Source organism: Brienomyrus brachyistius, chromosome 8 (assembly GCF_023856365.1).
Source record: "Brienomyrus brachyistius isolate T26 chromosome 8, BBRACH_0.4, whole genome shotgun sequence".
Classification (NCBI taxonomy): domain Eukaryota; kingdom Metazoa; phylum Chordata; class Actinopteri; order Osteoglossiformes; family Mormyridae; genus Brienomyrus; species Brienomyrus brachyistius.
The window spans coordinates 22,205,010-22,220,049 of record NC_064540.1 but is presented as its reverse complement, the minus strand read 5'-3'; the positions used below and the strand labels follow the sequence as shown (position 1 = coordinate 22,220,049).

Here is a 15,040-nt window from a genome sequence, read left to right as displayed (position 1 = left end):
TCAGTTTGAGGCTCACCCTGTCGGTCACATCTTAACATTTTAGGAGCCCAGATAAAAGTATCTACGACTGATATTCCCCACACATTATTATTAATTTTCTCCATGTCCCTGAATCTCTTAATCAGTATAGGCCTAGGCCTGTTATTATTATTTTTAAAATCGTTTTCACTAATTTTTACGATTTTCGGAATGAAAATCTTACATGACGTATCTTATATGAGGAGCGCGTTTTATCTAAGGTGCAGTATTTCTAACTGCATGGGTATCCGAATCGGAGTATAATAAATATTCATAGCCCACAATAATTATATGTTACGTATAATGATTTATTTTCAGAAAATTAATGTCATGGGATCTGGTAAAGAAATAATAAATTATCCATCGATGTTTGTTTCGGCTTATCCAAAAGAGATTTGCGTTTTACATATATCGGCAAAGTCACTTAATCTCGACATTGTAATTCTAGACTGCGGGTCCGTTTTAACTTTTAACTGTTTGAAGTTGACTGGAAACGTTACACATGACAAATTGTAGATCTAATGATAACCTAGTTAACCTTAATGGTGCTGGATGGAGATGGGGCGGAGGCTGACCCACAGGGTGCATGGTGCACAATATACGGAAAACTGCAAATTGTGCGTATTGTTCCGGGGTAGTCATACTGGACACATACACTTTCCGGAGTTATTTTCCTTGCGCTGTCATCCAGTTTTTTTTTTGTTTTTGTTTTTTTGGCTTATTCTTTAGGTGAAAATGTCATGGTGGTAGTTCATTAATCACCAGCACTTTGGGCTAGTTTAATTTGACCAGAAGAGTTCATATCCGTCGGACCATCGATCATCATTATGTAAAATTGTAAGCGTCATTTGCACATACAAAACAAACGCGCCGGCATCAGGTGCGCAATATCATTGCTGTTGAAGTGAGCAGTAATTAACGCTTCCACTTCAAAAGCCTTAGTGCAGGCCTACTTATTACGTGTTTGGCATAATTAACTTTTGGAGACATTCCGTGTTTGTGCCAAGGCTGTGATTGCCAATCGAGTGCCCTGTCTGCGTATTGAAATATGTGCGTACAGCTCAGTCCATTGTGCGCTCTATACGCAGCGGGTCTCCCAAAGATCGGTCCTCATTAAACACCCCCCGAACCCCTGTCAAAGCGTGCGCTGAGCCGGGGTCTTTTGTTCAACGTGCCGATCCTTTCCCACTCACCTCAGGTACTCCATCCCCCCTACACCCCTCCTCCAGCTCCGCGGGGATCCACGCTGACATCAGTCCCCCTGCGAGGGCGCGCCACCGCCAGGCGCGCCCACTCCTTATAATAAACCATCTCTCAGCCGGCGCAACTACACGTCTCTCGTCCAGCTCAGAGCAAGCGCACCTAAACCCTCAGACTGGGTTTCTCTAACTCCGCTACTGAGAAATAACAACCAGGACCAGTCCGGTTTCACTGTTAACGCCGGCCGCAGCGGGTGGAAGTCGTCTGGTAAGGATAACTAGTCTTTTTTAATACCTATTATTGTGCTCCAACCGTCCCGTTTTTCAATAGCCGTGATCACTGTCGTCGCGTCGATAAGGTTTGTGTTAAGTCACCAGCAGCTATTCTGCAGTGCCCCGCGACGTTATGGTTATTTGGGTTACGATAATTCATTTATTTGTAAAAGTTAATATGAACACAATGTTTATCTCCGTTTGCTTAAGTAATCGCTATGCAGTCATGCTGCCTCCGATCACGAACTTTACTAATTAAAAATATGTAACACTCCGAAAATACTACCAGCTACTGTCCTCTAGAGCGAATGGAAAGTGACAGTTCAATATAAAGTAATTTATTTCTGTAATAACGTGGTTCAGCTGGATGCAGCTTATGCCTGCAAGGCGTTTGCTGATGACTTTGTTTGTTGAAGAAATGATTTCGATATGAAATACTTCGAACTGCAAGACTATACTTTTTATATTATATCACTAATATACGTATATTTATAAAAACAGACTTTTGGACTCCAGATTTCGAATATATGTTATCATTTGTTATAATATATCATTCTACCCGGTTAGTAAAATGGTAAATTATGTATGTTTTATGTAAGCATTTTATTTTGGTGTGTCCAGCAAAATATTAATTTACTAACCCGTTATTACAAATGCAAGTGATGCTACTGGGGTATACGGTTACGGCATTACAGTTCGGTAAGGATGCTAGACGGATACTTCAGACGCTGCTAAAAATAACGTTCAAAAACCAGTTATAGTTTGATAGTACTAGGGCTTTCGTACCACTTCCCAGGACAGCTAACCAATGCAGACCCGCAGAACTGCCAATATTGTAATAGCTTCTTTTATTGGTGAAATGCAAGTGTTAATCGGTCTAAAATACCACATACTGAAGAAAAGGCAACATACGGTATAATGCATATTAAGAAACTCCAATTTGTATTCGAAGTAATGTAATGATTAGCTACACAGTCTTAAGGCAAAGACTTTTATTGCAACAATTAGCCTATGTTTACCCGTAATGTCATTGTCAATCTTTGTTCCTTTTTGTGATTTTATTAATTAGCCTACTCGTGTTTTTAATTATGCATTTTAATGGATAATTACATACCTTATGGTAAAATACACCTCTGATTGTATGCTTGGCATATACTTAATTCAACTGCACAACATAAGAAATAATTCACGATTATTGAAAAGGTTTTCGTGTAGGTTATGTGTGTGCGCGCGTAGGAGGATCTAAATATCGTGCAATTAAGCGCTTTCATGTAACAGCTCTCTCGCCATCATGATTACCAATGATGTGTTAATTGAATGTAAAAACCAATTAGGAGACGCGACATTAGTAGAATCCGTCACACAGCCTGCAGTTGACAGGACCCCCCCGGCATAGGGAAATGTTGAGGAAAGGTGTATGTTTCCTAACAGGAGTTAATTCGCATCGAAAGTTAAAAGACACATTTTTTTTCCTGATAAATATTCCGCAGTCGCGGACAAGTCTTACATTAAAAAAATCCATCGCATCCATGTATTAATTATGCATAAATTGGTGCATTGAAATTGCGGGTGAAATATCGCATTATGAAGAGTCTCGCAGGAAATGAACGTCCTGTGCGGACAGAGCCCGGCTGTAGGGAGGATGCTGACGAGTCAGTGGATCCATTGGGCTGATCAATGCCCCAGCATCGCAGCAGGCGTGTGGGACTGCCTTGCGGCCACGCCTGGTCAAAGGCGGGGGTGGGGGTACATCATGCATGTGGCTTTGCGTTTGACGTTTGTCTTCTGTACAGTTGCGGGTGTCTGTGCTATGAGGTCGCGCACTCTTTAAAAGCGCTTAATAACTGCGTGTGGAGTCCAGCCAGGTCCTTCAAAGATGTAACAAACGCCTGGTTTCGGAAAAGAAGAAAACGAGAAAATACGTCGAGTGTCTTTCAAGTTTACGCGAAACTCCGAGTGACGAGGGCATCTTTTCCGAAACGCTGATGTTTTTTCCTCGTAAGTCAGCACTTCAGCTGCTACTCCCTGATCCTCCATGACTACTTTGACAAGGATCTGTTTTGAAGGACCCATGGTTTTTGAAACATTTTCGCATGACCGTCGATGTGTCTAGCGGACTGATATTTCCATATTTTGACACATGCTCTCGTTTGATCGGCTGATCAGATGCACTTCGCTAAAGGCAGCAGCTCTATCACATATCTGTTTTTCCAACTACGGCCATTTGCACAAAGAACGACGTATATTCAAGGATGCGATCTTATGAAATATGTTTTAGAAGTGCACCTGCAATTTAACGCCTATAATTTTGATTTATGCTAGTACAGTGACATTTATATTTCCGTTGTGGTCACATTAAGCATCTGTATCTCCTCTGTAATGTAATCAACGTTCCTATATGTTCTGCTCACCGTGCTGCAAATTAAATTGTCCCCTCCGGGCTGTTAATCTCACTGCGGGCACTTAGTACTATGCTCCTCAGGAACGGAGACACTATGGCCAGAGCTGTCAAAAAGTAAAACAGCAACAAGACGCATCTGTGCAGATCTGGCCAGACCTCTGTGGGGCCTGCAGTGATTATTACTGACCAGGGATCCTTCAGAGAATTCTCTCTGGCTGTTTAAATTGAGCGACTTTGTGTCCAGCAGAGGCTCGACAACGTGGAAGATGCTGACCTGTGTGTTTTGGCAGTTCGCTTCCTGGCAGTCCGGCTGAAAACGGTGGCTTTGGCAGTGCTGGCCAGAATGGGGGTCTGTTACGTCGAACTCCAGCTTGTAATCGAACATTAACTGGGCTCTGAGTCATTCCATCAATCCGTCATCGGTGGCCACTTTTCCTAGAGCAGGTCATGGTTAGGAAGCACCCGACAAATACAGGACACACCCTGAATGGGATGAAATGGAAAATATTAATCAACCTGACTGGCCTCCCATGCAAGATGGATGGATTTCCTGTACTGCATATAGCCTTTGTAGTGTGAATAGCTTTAACAATCTGAAACCGGAAAATGAATATAAATGATACAGATATTAATAAAGATATTAGATAATACAAATGATATATAAGTGGTGCTTTTACATTAATGTCGCTCTCGGGCGCTATTGTGATATTTAAATTAGCCCATTTATGAATCTGTCGTTTAAGGACTCTGCCCTCTCTCCTATTCATCAGCAGTTGTGTTTTGTGCACCTTGGAGAGGTTCATCGCTAGCAGCACTGGGGGCTGCGTTTGGGCACTGCGGAGCATTCAGGCCCTGCCGCTGCTCCAGATTAGTGAGCCCTCGTCTCGCCGTGGTCCGTGATGAATAGCACAGCCGGGTTTGTCGGATTAGTCGTGCAGGCCGCCCCCCCCCCCCCCCCCCCAGCGCCTGGCCCGTCGAGTGTGAAATCGCCCTCTGCTGCCGTCCACGGCGGCTCCTGCCTGCATGAGGTGGCGGAGGGATCCGGGGCCGGTCGAAATGTGGCCGGCTGGGCCTTTTGTTCCTCGTGGGTCTGAGCTACAGCCCCACAGGCATGGGGGAGCACATATACACGCATTCTCCAGTCTGTCTGTGAAGCGCTAATTGGACAGATCGTTAGGTGGAAGCGGGGAATTACTCACTCAGTCAGTGATGTTTTCAGACAAGTTGCATCGCCATTTGGGTTTTCTGTGCCGGCAAGGCGTGGAGTCCGGTGTGCTTTGATTTGTGTTTTCAAAGGATTTTCCTTTTTCTTCCCCTGTTCCCCTTGTCCCTCAGAAACTGGAGGATGACCCGCACATCACACCCGGCGCTAACGTGCCGGTTGCTATTAGCAATCGTAGGGCCAGATGGTCCCTGGGAGCTCCTAGCTCAGTGGGTGGGGTGGCAAAGTCATTAACGCCCTCTCTGCTGCCCAGTTCCCGTGAGGCCCCGCCTCCTCCACCACAGCTGCCCCTCCCAACCATCCCCCCCCATCCCCTCAGCGATGGCTGGCTATTCACTTCTCCAACATGTTCCTACTAGTGCAGCTCTCTATGGACCCTGTCTCCTGCTGCTTGTCAGAATGCCCCCCCCCCCACACCACCAAACCTGCAACTCGTCTCATCCCACTCATTCACGTGAAAAATTCCATTATCTCCTACAGCCCCCCCCCGCCCAACTCCCACGCCACAAATCTGACGCGATGAGGAACCACATGCTGTGTGCCCAGATCAACTCCGAGCAGCGAAAAACAAGATAAAACACATATTTTTTTGTCTCCCTGTCATCTGTCTGACATTAAAATCCTGCCCCCCTCCCAGAAGATCCACCTGCAGTTTTTACAAAGGCTCTTGAGGGCTTCTCCGCCAGAAAGCACGGCGCCGCCTTTCCCAGTCTCCAGCAAGCCTTTCTTTCATGGAAGATTCTTACATTTTGCATCTTTCCTGGAGTGACACGTTTTGTCGCAGAATTGCTCGGCGCCCGTTTCTCTCCTTTTTTGATGGAACTGCCGTTTCCGTTGGATCTAACCCAGAAAAGCGACTTGTCGGGTGCCGTGCCTTATTCCCGGTGCCCCCCGCTGTGCCTTCCTTCTCTCATTCTCATCTAGGCTGATGTCCCAGCTTTTTTTTCTTTTTTTGGGGGGGGGGGGGGATTTGTCATCACCTCATTTGTCTGCCCCCGGTCATGTTAGAGAGTGATCCAGGATGTCAGGCTGTTTCACTCTGTGGGACAGGATCTGCCCTCATTTCTCACCTAAGGTTACCACCTGTTGCAGATGCGGGGGGGGGTGGTTATGTGGCACTTGGATATTCCCATGGTCCCAGTGCAATCATCCCAGTCCCATCATCCCAGCCCTGACGTTCCGTCCACAGTTATTGTGGTTAATGTGGTTACAGCTATGTGATTCTTACTCTTCAAATAGGTCTGTCTATCTATCTATCTATCTATCTATCTATCTATCTATCTATCTATCTATCTATCTATCTATCTATCTATCTATCTATCTATCTATCTATCTATCTATCTATCTATCTATCTATCTATCTATCTATCTATCTATCTATCTCCCATTGTGTTTTTAAATAATAAAAGAACATGCCATTTTTGTTGAAGGCTAGTTGTTATAATCTTTTCCGTGATCAGGTGTGAGGTGATCTTGAGCGGACCCTGGTCCATCCATAGGACATGGAGTGTGTGATGACACCGGGTTGTGGTTTGGTTGCTGTGATTTGTACAAAGCCAGGGCAAATTGGCACAGGCATCCTGAAATTAAGGCTGGTTGCAGCACACGTGCTGACGTATGCGGCGGGTTAGTCCATTGAGCTGACTGCCACTGGGCTGTGGCGTCTCAGCGCTCTGTGATTTTTCTATCGATTTCCTGCCTCCCCCCCCCAGGGTCTTGGAACAGCCTCTCAGACCAGGGTGACTGGCCAATCACAGCAAGCGAATGCTCGCCTGAGGTCTACTGCTGAATTAATGTATGCACATTAGCTGGGGAGCACAAATAAAAACTGCATCTCCCACAATCCCCTGGTGGGCATCTTTTTGGCGTCCCGCCCTTATGCCTAAAACTTATACAAGCTGGGCTTTTATGGCCACTGATGGTCCCAGTGGCGATGGAGTTGCATGTTTCATCACCCGCTTTCTGTAAATGCGCCGTTAGGGGACAGTACAAGGCCAGAATTCTGGGTGTGAGTGATGGCGTAGACGCTGTGCTAAGTGCACTTTAGCTGAACGACCAGTGAGGCTATCAAAGCCGAATAAATGTCCCCCCCCTCCATGAGGGCTGAGCAGACTGGAGTTCAGCTCTTGCAGTCGGGGGTTTCTGAGTTAATAACAGCGACCACAAGCCAGCCCTGTCTCAGAACTCAGGAGAGTGGATCTCCCCAACAGGAGGACGGAGCCGAAATCCTGCTTTTGCTGAGGACACAGAGTGAGGGATGGGTGTGACTGCATACCCCATGTGGTCACTGCTCCTCACGCACATTTATCGATATTTATTGACAAGTTACTCTTAGGGTTGTATATAGTAAAGTACACTGGTGTATACTACAGTGATGGTATAGTATACTGCTTGTAGTATAGGTATACTTTTATTTTTATTTTGTAGTTGTGTATAGACTCCTGAAATACTCTTAGAATGAAGTTTTAGAATGTTGAACATTGGGGAGTTCTAGTATGTGTGATCCGGTGTGGGCAGCAGTGGCCTCCCACATTGGCAAGTCTGGATTTTTTGCCAGCTCTATGTTTATGCTTAAAGCAATAATTTGTGAATCTTTGGGCTTGTAAGCAAAATTATATTATTTAGGTGAACTACTATTTAGCTAGTGGAGCTTTTCATATATACCAGGTACATAATTGTTAGGCAAGTGTTATTTGTGATGGTGGTAATTTTCAAGAGTGATAAAAGAATCATTAATCCTTTTGATCAAAGTAAATTTATTTTGAGAGAAAATGCTCACTCTGTCACAAACAAAAAAGAAAAACAATTATTAGTGTGCAGAATTATTCAGTAATCGGAAAGTAAGTAGATTTAAAAGCAGTTTTAATTATTCAATAAAAAGTTCTAGTTGTTTTTAGTTTTAGTTAGATTTTCAATTAAAACAGTTAATCTATATAAAAAAACAACAAAATATCAGCCTTTGTTCACAGCCCACTTTATCAAGCTAAATGTCCAGTATGGCTACATGTCTTTTGAATGACCATCATGAGCCTCTTATCCATTGAACCAGTCAGCTTTTTGGTGTGATCCCATCCTGTATTAGCTGTGGCACCTGGGACTGCCTCCCAGACGCTGCTCTGAGAGGTGCACTGCTTGCCTTCTTGGTAAATCTCACACTTTTGTAAGGCCCAGTAGTTATCAATGGGGATAAAGCTGAACAACGATGGAGGTTGGATCATCTATAGATCACCTTTCCAGCCATTTTTGGCCAGCCAGTGTTTTGATAACCGGAAAGGACCATGTCACTTTTTGACACCTGGTGACTTCTTCTTGTGCCAGTGTTACAGAATGTGTCTTCTAGAAGAATTAATTTTTACACCATCTGCAAGTTGGAAAAGTTCTGTAAGTGAATCACTGGTAACTGCAGCTCACACTGTCGCTCCTCTACCACCTTGTTGTACCACCTTTCCATCAAGGCCATCAAGAGTCACTCATCTGTGGACAATATCTTTGCAAACTCAGTTTTAGCTGTGCCTGTGCCCATTCTTCATGTTCGGGCTTGTGTGCCTTGTTGAGTCGAGGTTGCGTTTGAGCGTCTGTGACCCTGCGACACGCTGCACCTAGTAATTCTGGAGATTACATTCAGATTACAGTTTCGAAAAATGGCGGCACAAAGGGTTTATGGAAGACTCGCGTTTAATTTGACCTTAATTTGACTATTTAATCTTTATGTTTAACAGTTATTTTTACATCTCTGTACGTGGTACTTCCATCCTCTTTGGCTGTTGGCCACGAAACACTCGATTACACGGTCATCATGTTTGGCAGTTTTGATTCTTTTGCATGCCTTTGCCAGGGACTACACTGTTTCCTTAAATTTCACTCTCTAAGATCTTTTTTGGGATATTTTAATTGTAATAATAATTATGCCTAGTCATTCTGCACAGGGGTGTATCCATGGTTTCCTGTTTTACTCCTTACCGATAGTGCTCAGATTAAACAGTGAGCATGCTCTGCTTTTAAACAGTCCATTCTTACCTGGAGATTCCTCTGGCCTGAAGATATTAGTCTTGAGAAGAAAAGTAAAATACATACTTGCTTAATAACTCTGCACCCAGTGTATTAATCACCTGCTACCGATGGACTAAATGGTAAAGCCGTAAATCTTTAAATATCATCTGTAGTACTATCACTACTCAGTTGACTGTGTTTTAAAGCCCAGAGTGGACGCACTTTCAATTTAAGGTCACTTCTTCTGGCATATTATTTATCACCCAATTAATCATGTGCGCCTCTTGCCAGCAGGTGGCACTGCGGTTAAAGATGGCAGCTCTGCTCTGGTGCTTATACCAGGCTATCCTCCTCACCTCATTGGCTTCGGCACATGGTGCTGACCCTGGGCCACGAGGCAGCAGGCGGGGGGCATCTCTGGCCTCACTAGAAAGCGGTGAAGCCCCGTTGCTCCCAGAGGGGTGGCCACAGCGCGATGCCACTCACCGGAGGCTGGGCAAGGAGGGGGGACCACGGGAGAGGCGAGGGCCTGTGGGCAAGCGAGAGACCGGCCTCCTGGGCTTCGGCGCGTCACAGCGGGAGCTGGGCAACCAGCCACCAGGAGGCGAAAGTGCACGGAAAGGTCGTCGCCATGGACAACAGGCAATGCACAAGAAGCACGGCAACCGCAAGGACAAGGTCCGGCAGGCCAAAGGTGAGACGCTGGGTTAAAGGTCACCAGAGCGTTGGCCCCTCCCACTCCTCTTCTTCCCATTCTTTCTCTGTCTCTCCATTTCTGTCTCCTTTCTCCCCTCGCTTCTCAGGCCGGGTGCCTTACCTCGAGGGGGGCACCGTGCTTAAGAACATAGAGGTTTTTGAAGACCACTCCCAGAGCCTGTTTCCTGCTCTGCCCGTCACCACGGCCCCTCCCACCACTGCTCCCATCCGCCCCGACTCTTCCGCAGTAACCACGGCGACTAGCGAACAAACCCCCGCCCTGCATCCAGCCTCCACCAAACCGCAGGTACCTCCAGGGATCTATGTACATGTCCCCCAGTCTTGTAGGAGTGACACAGTCTCCATGGCCTAGTACCTCACCCCCCAAAATACTGACCATTTTTACAGTTATTTCTATCTCTTTTTTATGTAAACCTACACACTCTCCTGGATACTCGAAGTCCAAAGCAGATCCCTTAGTCCCTGCCCCTTTAACAACCTGGGTATAAAAAATAAAACAAACAAACAAAAACCAAAAAAACTCTTTTTAAGAAGGTCTTTTTCGTATGTGTGCGTGAGTGTGTACACAACTGAGGGTCTCTGTCCTATATATCCCATAGTCTCATCCCTCTTCCTTTCCCCCCTCCCTAATGAAGCAGGGACCGTGTTCAGAGAGAGAATTCCTTGACCACACACCCCCCCCCACAGCTTTTTCATGTAACACAGCAGTTTGACGGTGTCACAGCTACGGCTCTGGGGACGCTATATAAAAAGCACGGTTATTTATCTGGCTGGCAGGTTTCAAATGCCCCAGGACAGCTGGCGAAAAAGGGAATCTGACTTAAACTGAAAGACTCTCGCACCGAGGATGTTCCTCCACGTTGGATTTGAATGGCAGGGAGGACGGGCCTATTCTCTACCCAGCCCCCATCCTGACACTCCCCGCAGCATCCGCTGAGTAACAACTGGACCTCATTAGGCTTCCGAAGGGACGTGTGACAGGTTTCGGAATTATGAGGCTTCTAATGGAGAAGATCGTATGCATTACGTGCCGTCTTGACGTATGCAGAATCTCAGGAGAGTAATGAAGTTTGTTGAGCATCAGGAATCTCTGTGTTGATGCTGACCCCTAAAATGCCTTTGCTTTGCTGTTTGGCCTGGTTTTTAATTGTGGCAGGTGGTCCTGAGGGTGTCATTTTGCATGATGAAGGACAATTTCTTTGTGATATAGTGATTTTTTTAGTGCATACCACGACTCCAGAAACGGTTTTATGTCACACATCTGCAGATGTCTTTGTAAATCAATGCTAAAACTCCAAAAAAAAACTATCTACACAATCCATCCAAGGGGAACATGTTGTGTTTTTTATCGAAGTGTCAATCTTTCATGTCATTTAGTATAGTGTTGCAAAATCAGTAAGATGAGTTGAACAATGGGTAAATATTGCACAAAACTGGAATGATGTTTTGATATTTTGTATTCAGGGACACATTTATGTTTTGTTCAAGCGCAGCACCATACTCAGCTTTGGGGGGGTGTGTCCATGTCCGCCCCGTCTGCGAGAGTTTGCGGTTTTTATAGTTGATTTTCTCTCCATTCACTGGTTTCCTCGCACAGTCCAAAATCTCTACACGGTGCATCCTAGGGTTAAGCTCTGGATCATGGTGACCCTGACTTGAGAAACAGTTATTCCTTATGCATTGGTTTTAATGACGGACGTGGGCAGCGCGGTGGAATGGTTAGCATCCTCGTATGGGAGGTTTGTGTCCGATTGAGGTCATGGTTGGGCAGCCATCTTGAACAGGCATGCGTTTGTAAGTTCTGCCTCACCAGGTCTCAGTGGGTATACAGGCAGACTGATGTGTGAAGGTCACGGGGTCACCCCGCCTGACCCTCATTTGAATAAGTCTGTCTCCTGTGGTCCATAAACATCTTCCCTTGGGGGATGGGGGGTTTCCCCTGTCTTTGATGTGAATCCCACAGGGCCTCGTTCAGGTTCAGGAGATATCACCTCCCTGAGAATTATGGGAGAATCTGTCACCCTGGTAACCCTTACCTTTCTATGAGACGTTCTTTTCATGGAGCAGATGTCGAGTTTGTCACTGTTAAGCGGACTTGTGGCGATGCCGTTTCCTGAATGTGGAGCTCAGAGGTCAGCTGTGACTCGTCAGATGCTCTGTCTTGCCTTGCAGAAGTCGGGCAGGGGAAAGGCCCAGGGGGAGGTTCTGCCCACACTGGACATGGCCCTCTTTGACTGGACTGACTACGAGTACATGAAACCGGCAGATACGTGGCCATCATCTAAGAAGAAAGGTGACTCCTTTTTTAATCGATAAATGAAGCTTTGGGACAGTAGCTTGGGGTCTCCCACTGAGTAATCCACACCAATATACATGTGAAAAAGCTGGTCCTTATATTTGATCAATATTTTGTGTGCATCACTCTTTTATTTAGACATATTGTTGGGTGTCTTTCCTACGCTTATTCTGTTTCTTATACTTCTTCAATTTCCCCATCCTGCTCTTTTTCTCTCTCCCTTCCTTTTTTCCCTCTTCCTTCTTCCTCCCTCTGTTGTTTCTCTCTCTCCTCTATTCATTCTATCTTTCTTTCTTGTTCTATTTCTATTTCCTCAATCTCACCCTCTTAATTTTCTCCGTCTTTCCTCTCATCTTTCTTTCTTTCTTTCTTTCTTTCTTTTTCTTACCCTCTTTTTCTCTCCTCTCCTCCTTTTTCTTTCTTCCATCTCTCCCTTTTCATTATCTTTCTTTCATTTTGTTTTTCTCTTCTTCTCTTGTTCTTTTTCTCTTTCTTCCCTGTCTCTCTTGTCTCCTTCTCGTCTTTCTCTCTCACCCTGGCTTGTTCTCTTCTTCTTTTCCACTTTCTCCTGTCTCCCCTTCCCTCTCTCTCTTCTTGGTCCAGATAAGCAGCGCAGTAAGAATCTGAGCAGCGGCAATGTGACGGCGGACCCCGATGCTATCGAGCCCTGTGACCACCACTTAGACTGCCTTCCTGGTCAGCCCTCCTTCTGAGCCTCTGCCTCATGAGGCCTTCTGCCTCCTGAGCCTCTGCTTCATGACCTTCTGCCTCCTGACCCTCTGCTTCATGACCTTCTGCCCCATGACCTTCTGCCTCCTGAGCCTCTGCCTCATGACCTTCTGCCTCCTGAGCCTCTGCCTCATGACCTTCTGCCTCCTGACCTTCTGCCTCATGACCATCTGCTTCATGACCTTCTGCCTCCTGACCTTCTGCCTCCTGACCCTCTGCCTCATGACCTTCTGCCTCCTGACCTTCTGCCTCATGACCTTCTGCCTCCTGACCCTCTGCCTCATGACCTTCTGCCTCATGACCTTCTGCCTCCTGACCATCTGCTTCATGACCTTCTGCCCCATGACCTTCTGCCTCCTGACCCTCTGCCTCCTGACCTTCTGCCTCCTGACCTTCTGCCTCCTGACCCTCTGCCTCATGACCTTCTACCTCATGACCTTCTGCCTCCTGACCCTCTGCTTCATGACCTTCTGCCTCATGACCTTCTGCCTCCTGACCTTCTGCCTCCTGAGCCTCTGCCTCATGACCTTCTGCCTCCTGACCTTCTGCCTCCTGACCCTCTGCCTCATGACCTTCTTCCTCCTGACCTTCTGCCTCCTGACCCTCTGCCTCATGACCTTCTGCCTCATGACCTTCTGCCTCCTGACCCTCTGCCTCATGACCTTCTACCTCATGACCTTCTGCCTCCTGACCCTCTGCTTCATGACCTTCTGCCTCATGACCTTCTGCCTCATGACCTTCTGCCTCCTGACCCTCTGCCTCCTGACCTTCTGCCTCCTGACCCTCTGCCTCATGACCTTCTGCCTCCTGACCTTCTTCCTCCTGACCCTCTTCCTCCTGACCTTCTGCCTCCTGAGCGCCAAGTTGTTCATCACTTTTGACCATTTCTGTTCCTGTTTCCCCCTCCAGGCTCCTGCTGTGACTTGAGGGAGCATGAATGCAAGCCTCACAACCGTGGACTGAACAATAAGTGCTATGACGACTGCATGTGTGAGGACGGTGAGTGAGTCGGCCGGGGGGGACAGGGACCCCATCTATAGAGCTATAGCTAAGGGCTTCAACAGCTCATTATCCAGAGCTGTGAGTCACAGATCACTTTCTCTTAAGATCATTTGTTTTGGGCCTTGTGTGACAAAAACGGACGTTTTGGGTGTTTCTCAATACCAAGAACGCGATTATGCTCGTGGTCTTGGCAAGACTGGTCTTGTTAACTTGCCTCCTAAGAACGAGCATGGGGCGCAATGAATCATGGGATTGGTCTCATTTGGTGAGGATCCAACCGATGCATCCCTGATATTTGAGACGGAGCAAGAACGACATCTGGGGATTCTCTCTAATTCTGTTCTCAGTATCGGAACAGGTCCTCGGCAATGGAAGATGACGTGAAACGGGTATGAGAGAACATAAGTCTGGTGAAGCAGGCGTACTGACAGGCAGCCTTTCTCTGTTCCAGGCCTCCGCTGCTACGCCAAGTTCCACCGGAAGAGGCGGGTGACGCGGAGGAGGGGGCGCTGCGTGGAGCCTGAATCGGCTAACAGCGACCAGGGGGCTTTCATTACAGTCTAGGACACTGTGGGGGGCGGGGGGGGGGGGGGGGAGGAGGAGGGGTCTGGGCATAAATGTCCCTCTTTGCCCGTCGCATGGTAATGTGACGTATTTATGTTTTTTTGTCTGTTGGTTTCCCTGTTGATAGCCACGTGCCAGTGTGAAAATATCTCAACTGTACCTCACGGCTGCAGTAAATACAGTAACAGTGCCCCCCCCATCCCCCTTGTACAGTTCTTGGTCTTTCTTATTAATGATACCAGACTCCAATGTTGATTGGCTGTGTACAGTTCATTCTTGTTACATGAGTCTCCTCACCTGCCCCCCAAAATTAAATCTGAATCTCTGTATTCTTTTTAAAGCCTCCCATTGAACCATGAAGCTTCGGCAATACAGCACCAGTGCCCACTGGGATGCCAGCACTGGGTATTCCTCAGTCCCACTATGCCCATGCTTTGTACTTGATAGTAATCCTTCCCCTCCCTTCCCTTCCCATGATGCTCTGTGCGAGAAAACATTGTTCTATCCTGATCTCCCTTCATGATTAAACACATTCCAACTGTCACATAATTTTCCGGCCTGTTATTTCTGGTTCCTCTCGCACCTGTCATCCCCATCCACCCTGTGCCTTGGCCCTGCACAGTGGCCCC

General features: G+C 46.7%; 1 protein-coding gene across 2 annotated transcripts; it reads left to right on the top strand.

The window, feature by feature from the left end:
* The first annotated feature begins 1,308 nt into the window (after positions 1-1,308).
* LOC125748208 (draxin-A-like) lies at positions 1,309-14,431 on the top strand. 2 transcript variants are annotated; one of them, XM_049024137.1, is made up of 7 exons: positions 1,309-1,485; positions 9,398-9,797; positions 9,907-10,106; positions 11,993-12,113; positions 12,720-12,812; positions 13,755-13,844; positions 14,299-14,431. In XM_049024137.1, exons 2-7 carry the CDS (start codon positions 9,416-9,418, stop codon positions 14,409-14,411), a joined length of 999 nt encoding a protein of 332 aa, XP_048880094.1. In that variant the 5' UTR covers positions 1,309-1,485; positions 9,398-9,415; the 3' UTR covers positions 14,412-14,431. The 2 variants fall into 2 exon arrangements, with proteins under 2 accessions (XP_048880094.1, XP_048880093.1); XM_049024136.1 differs by having other exon boundaries at positions 1,310-1,485; positions 9,395-9,797.
* Positions 14,432-15,040: the final 609 nt, after the last annotated feature.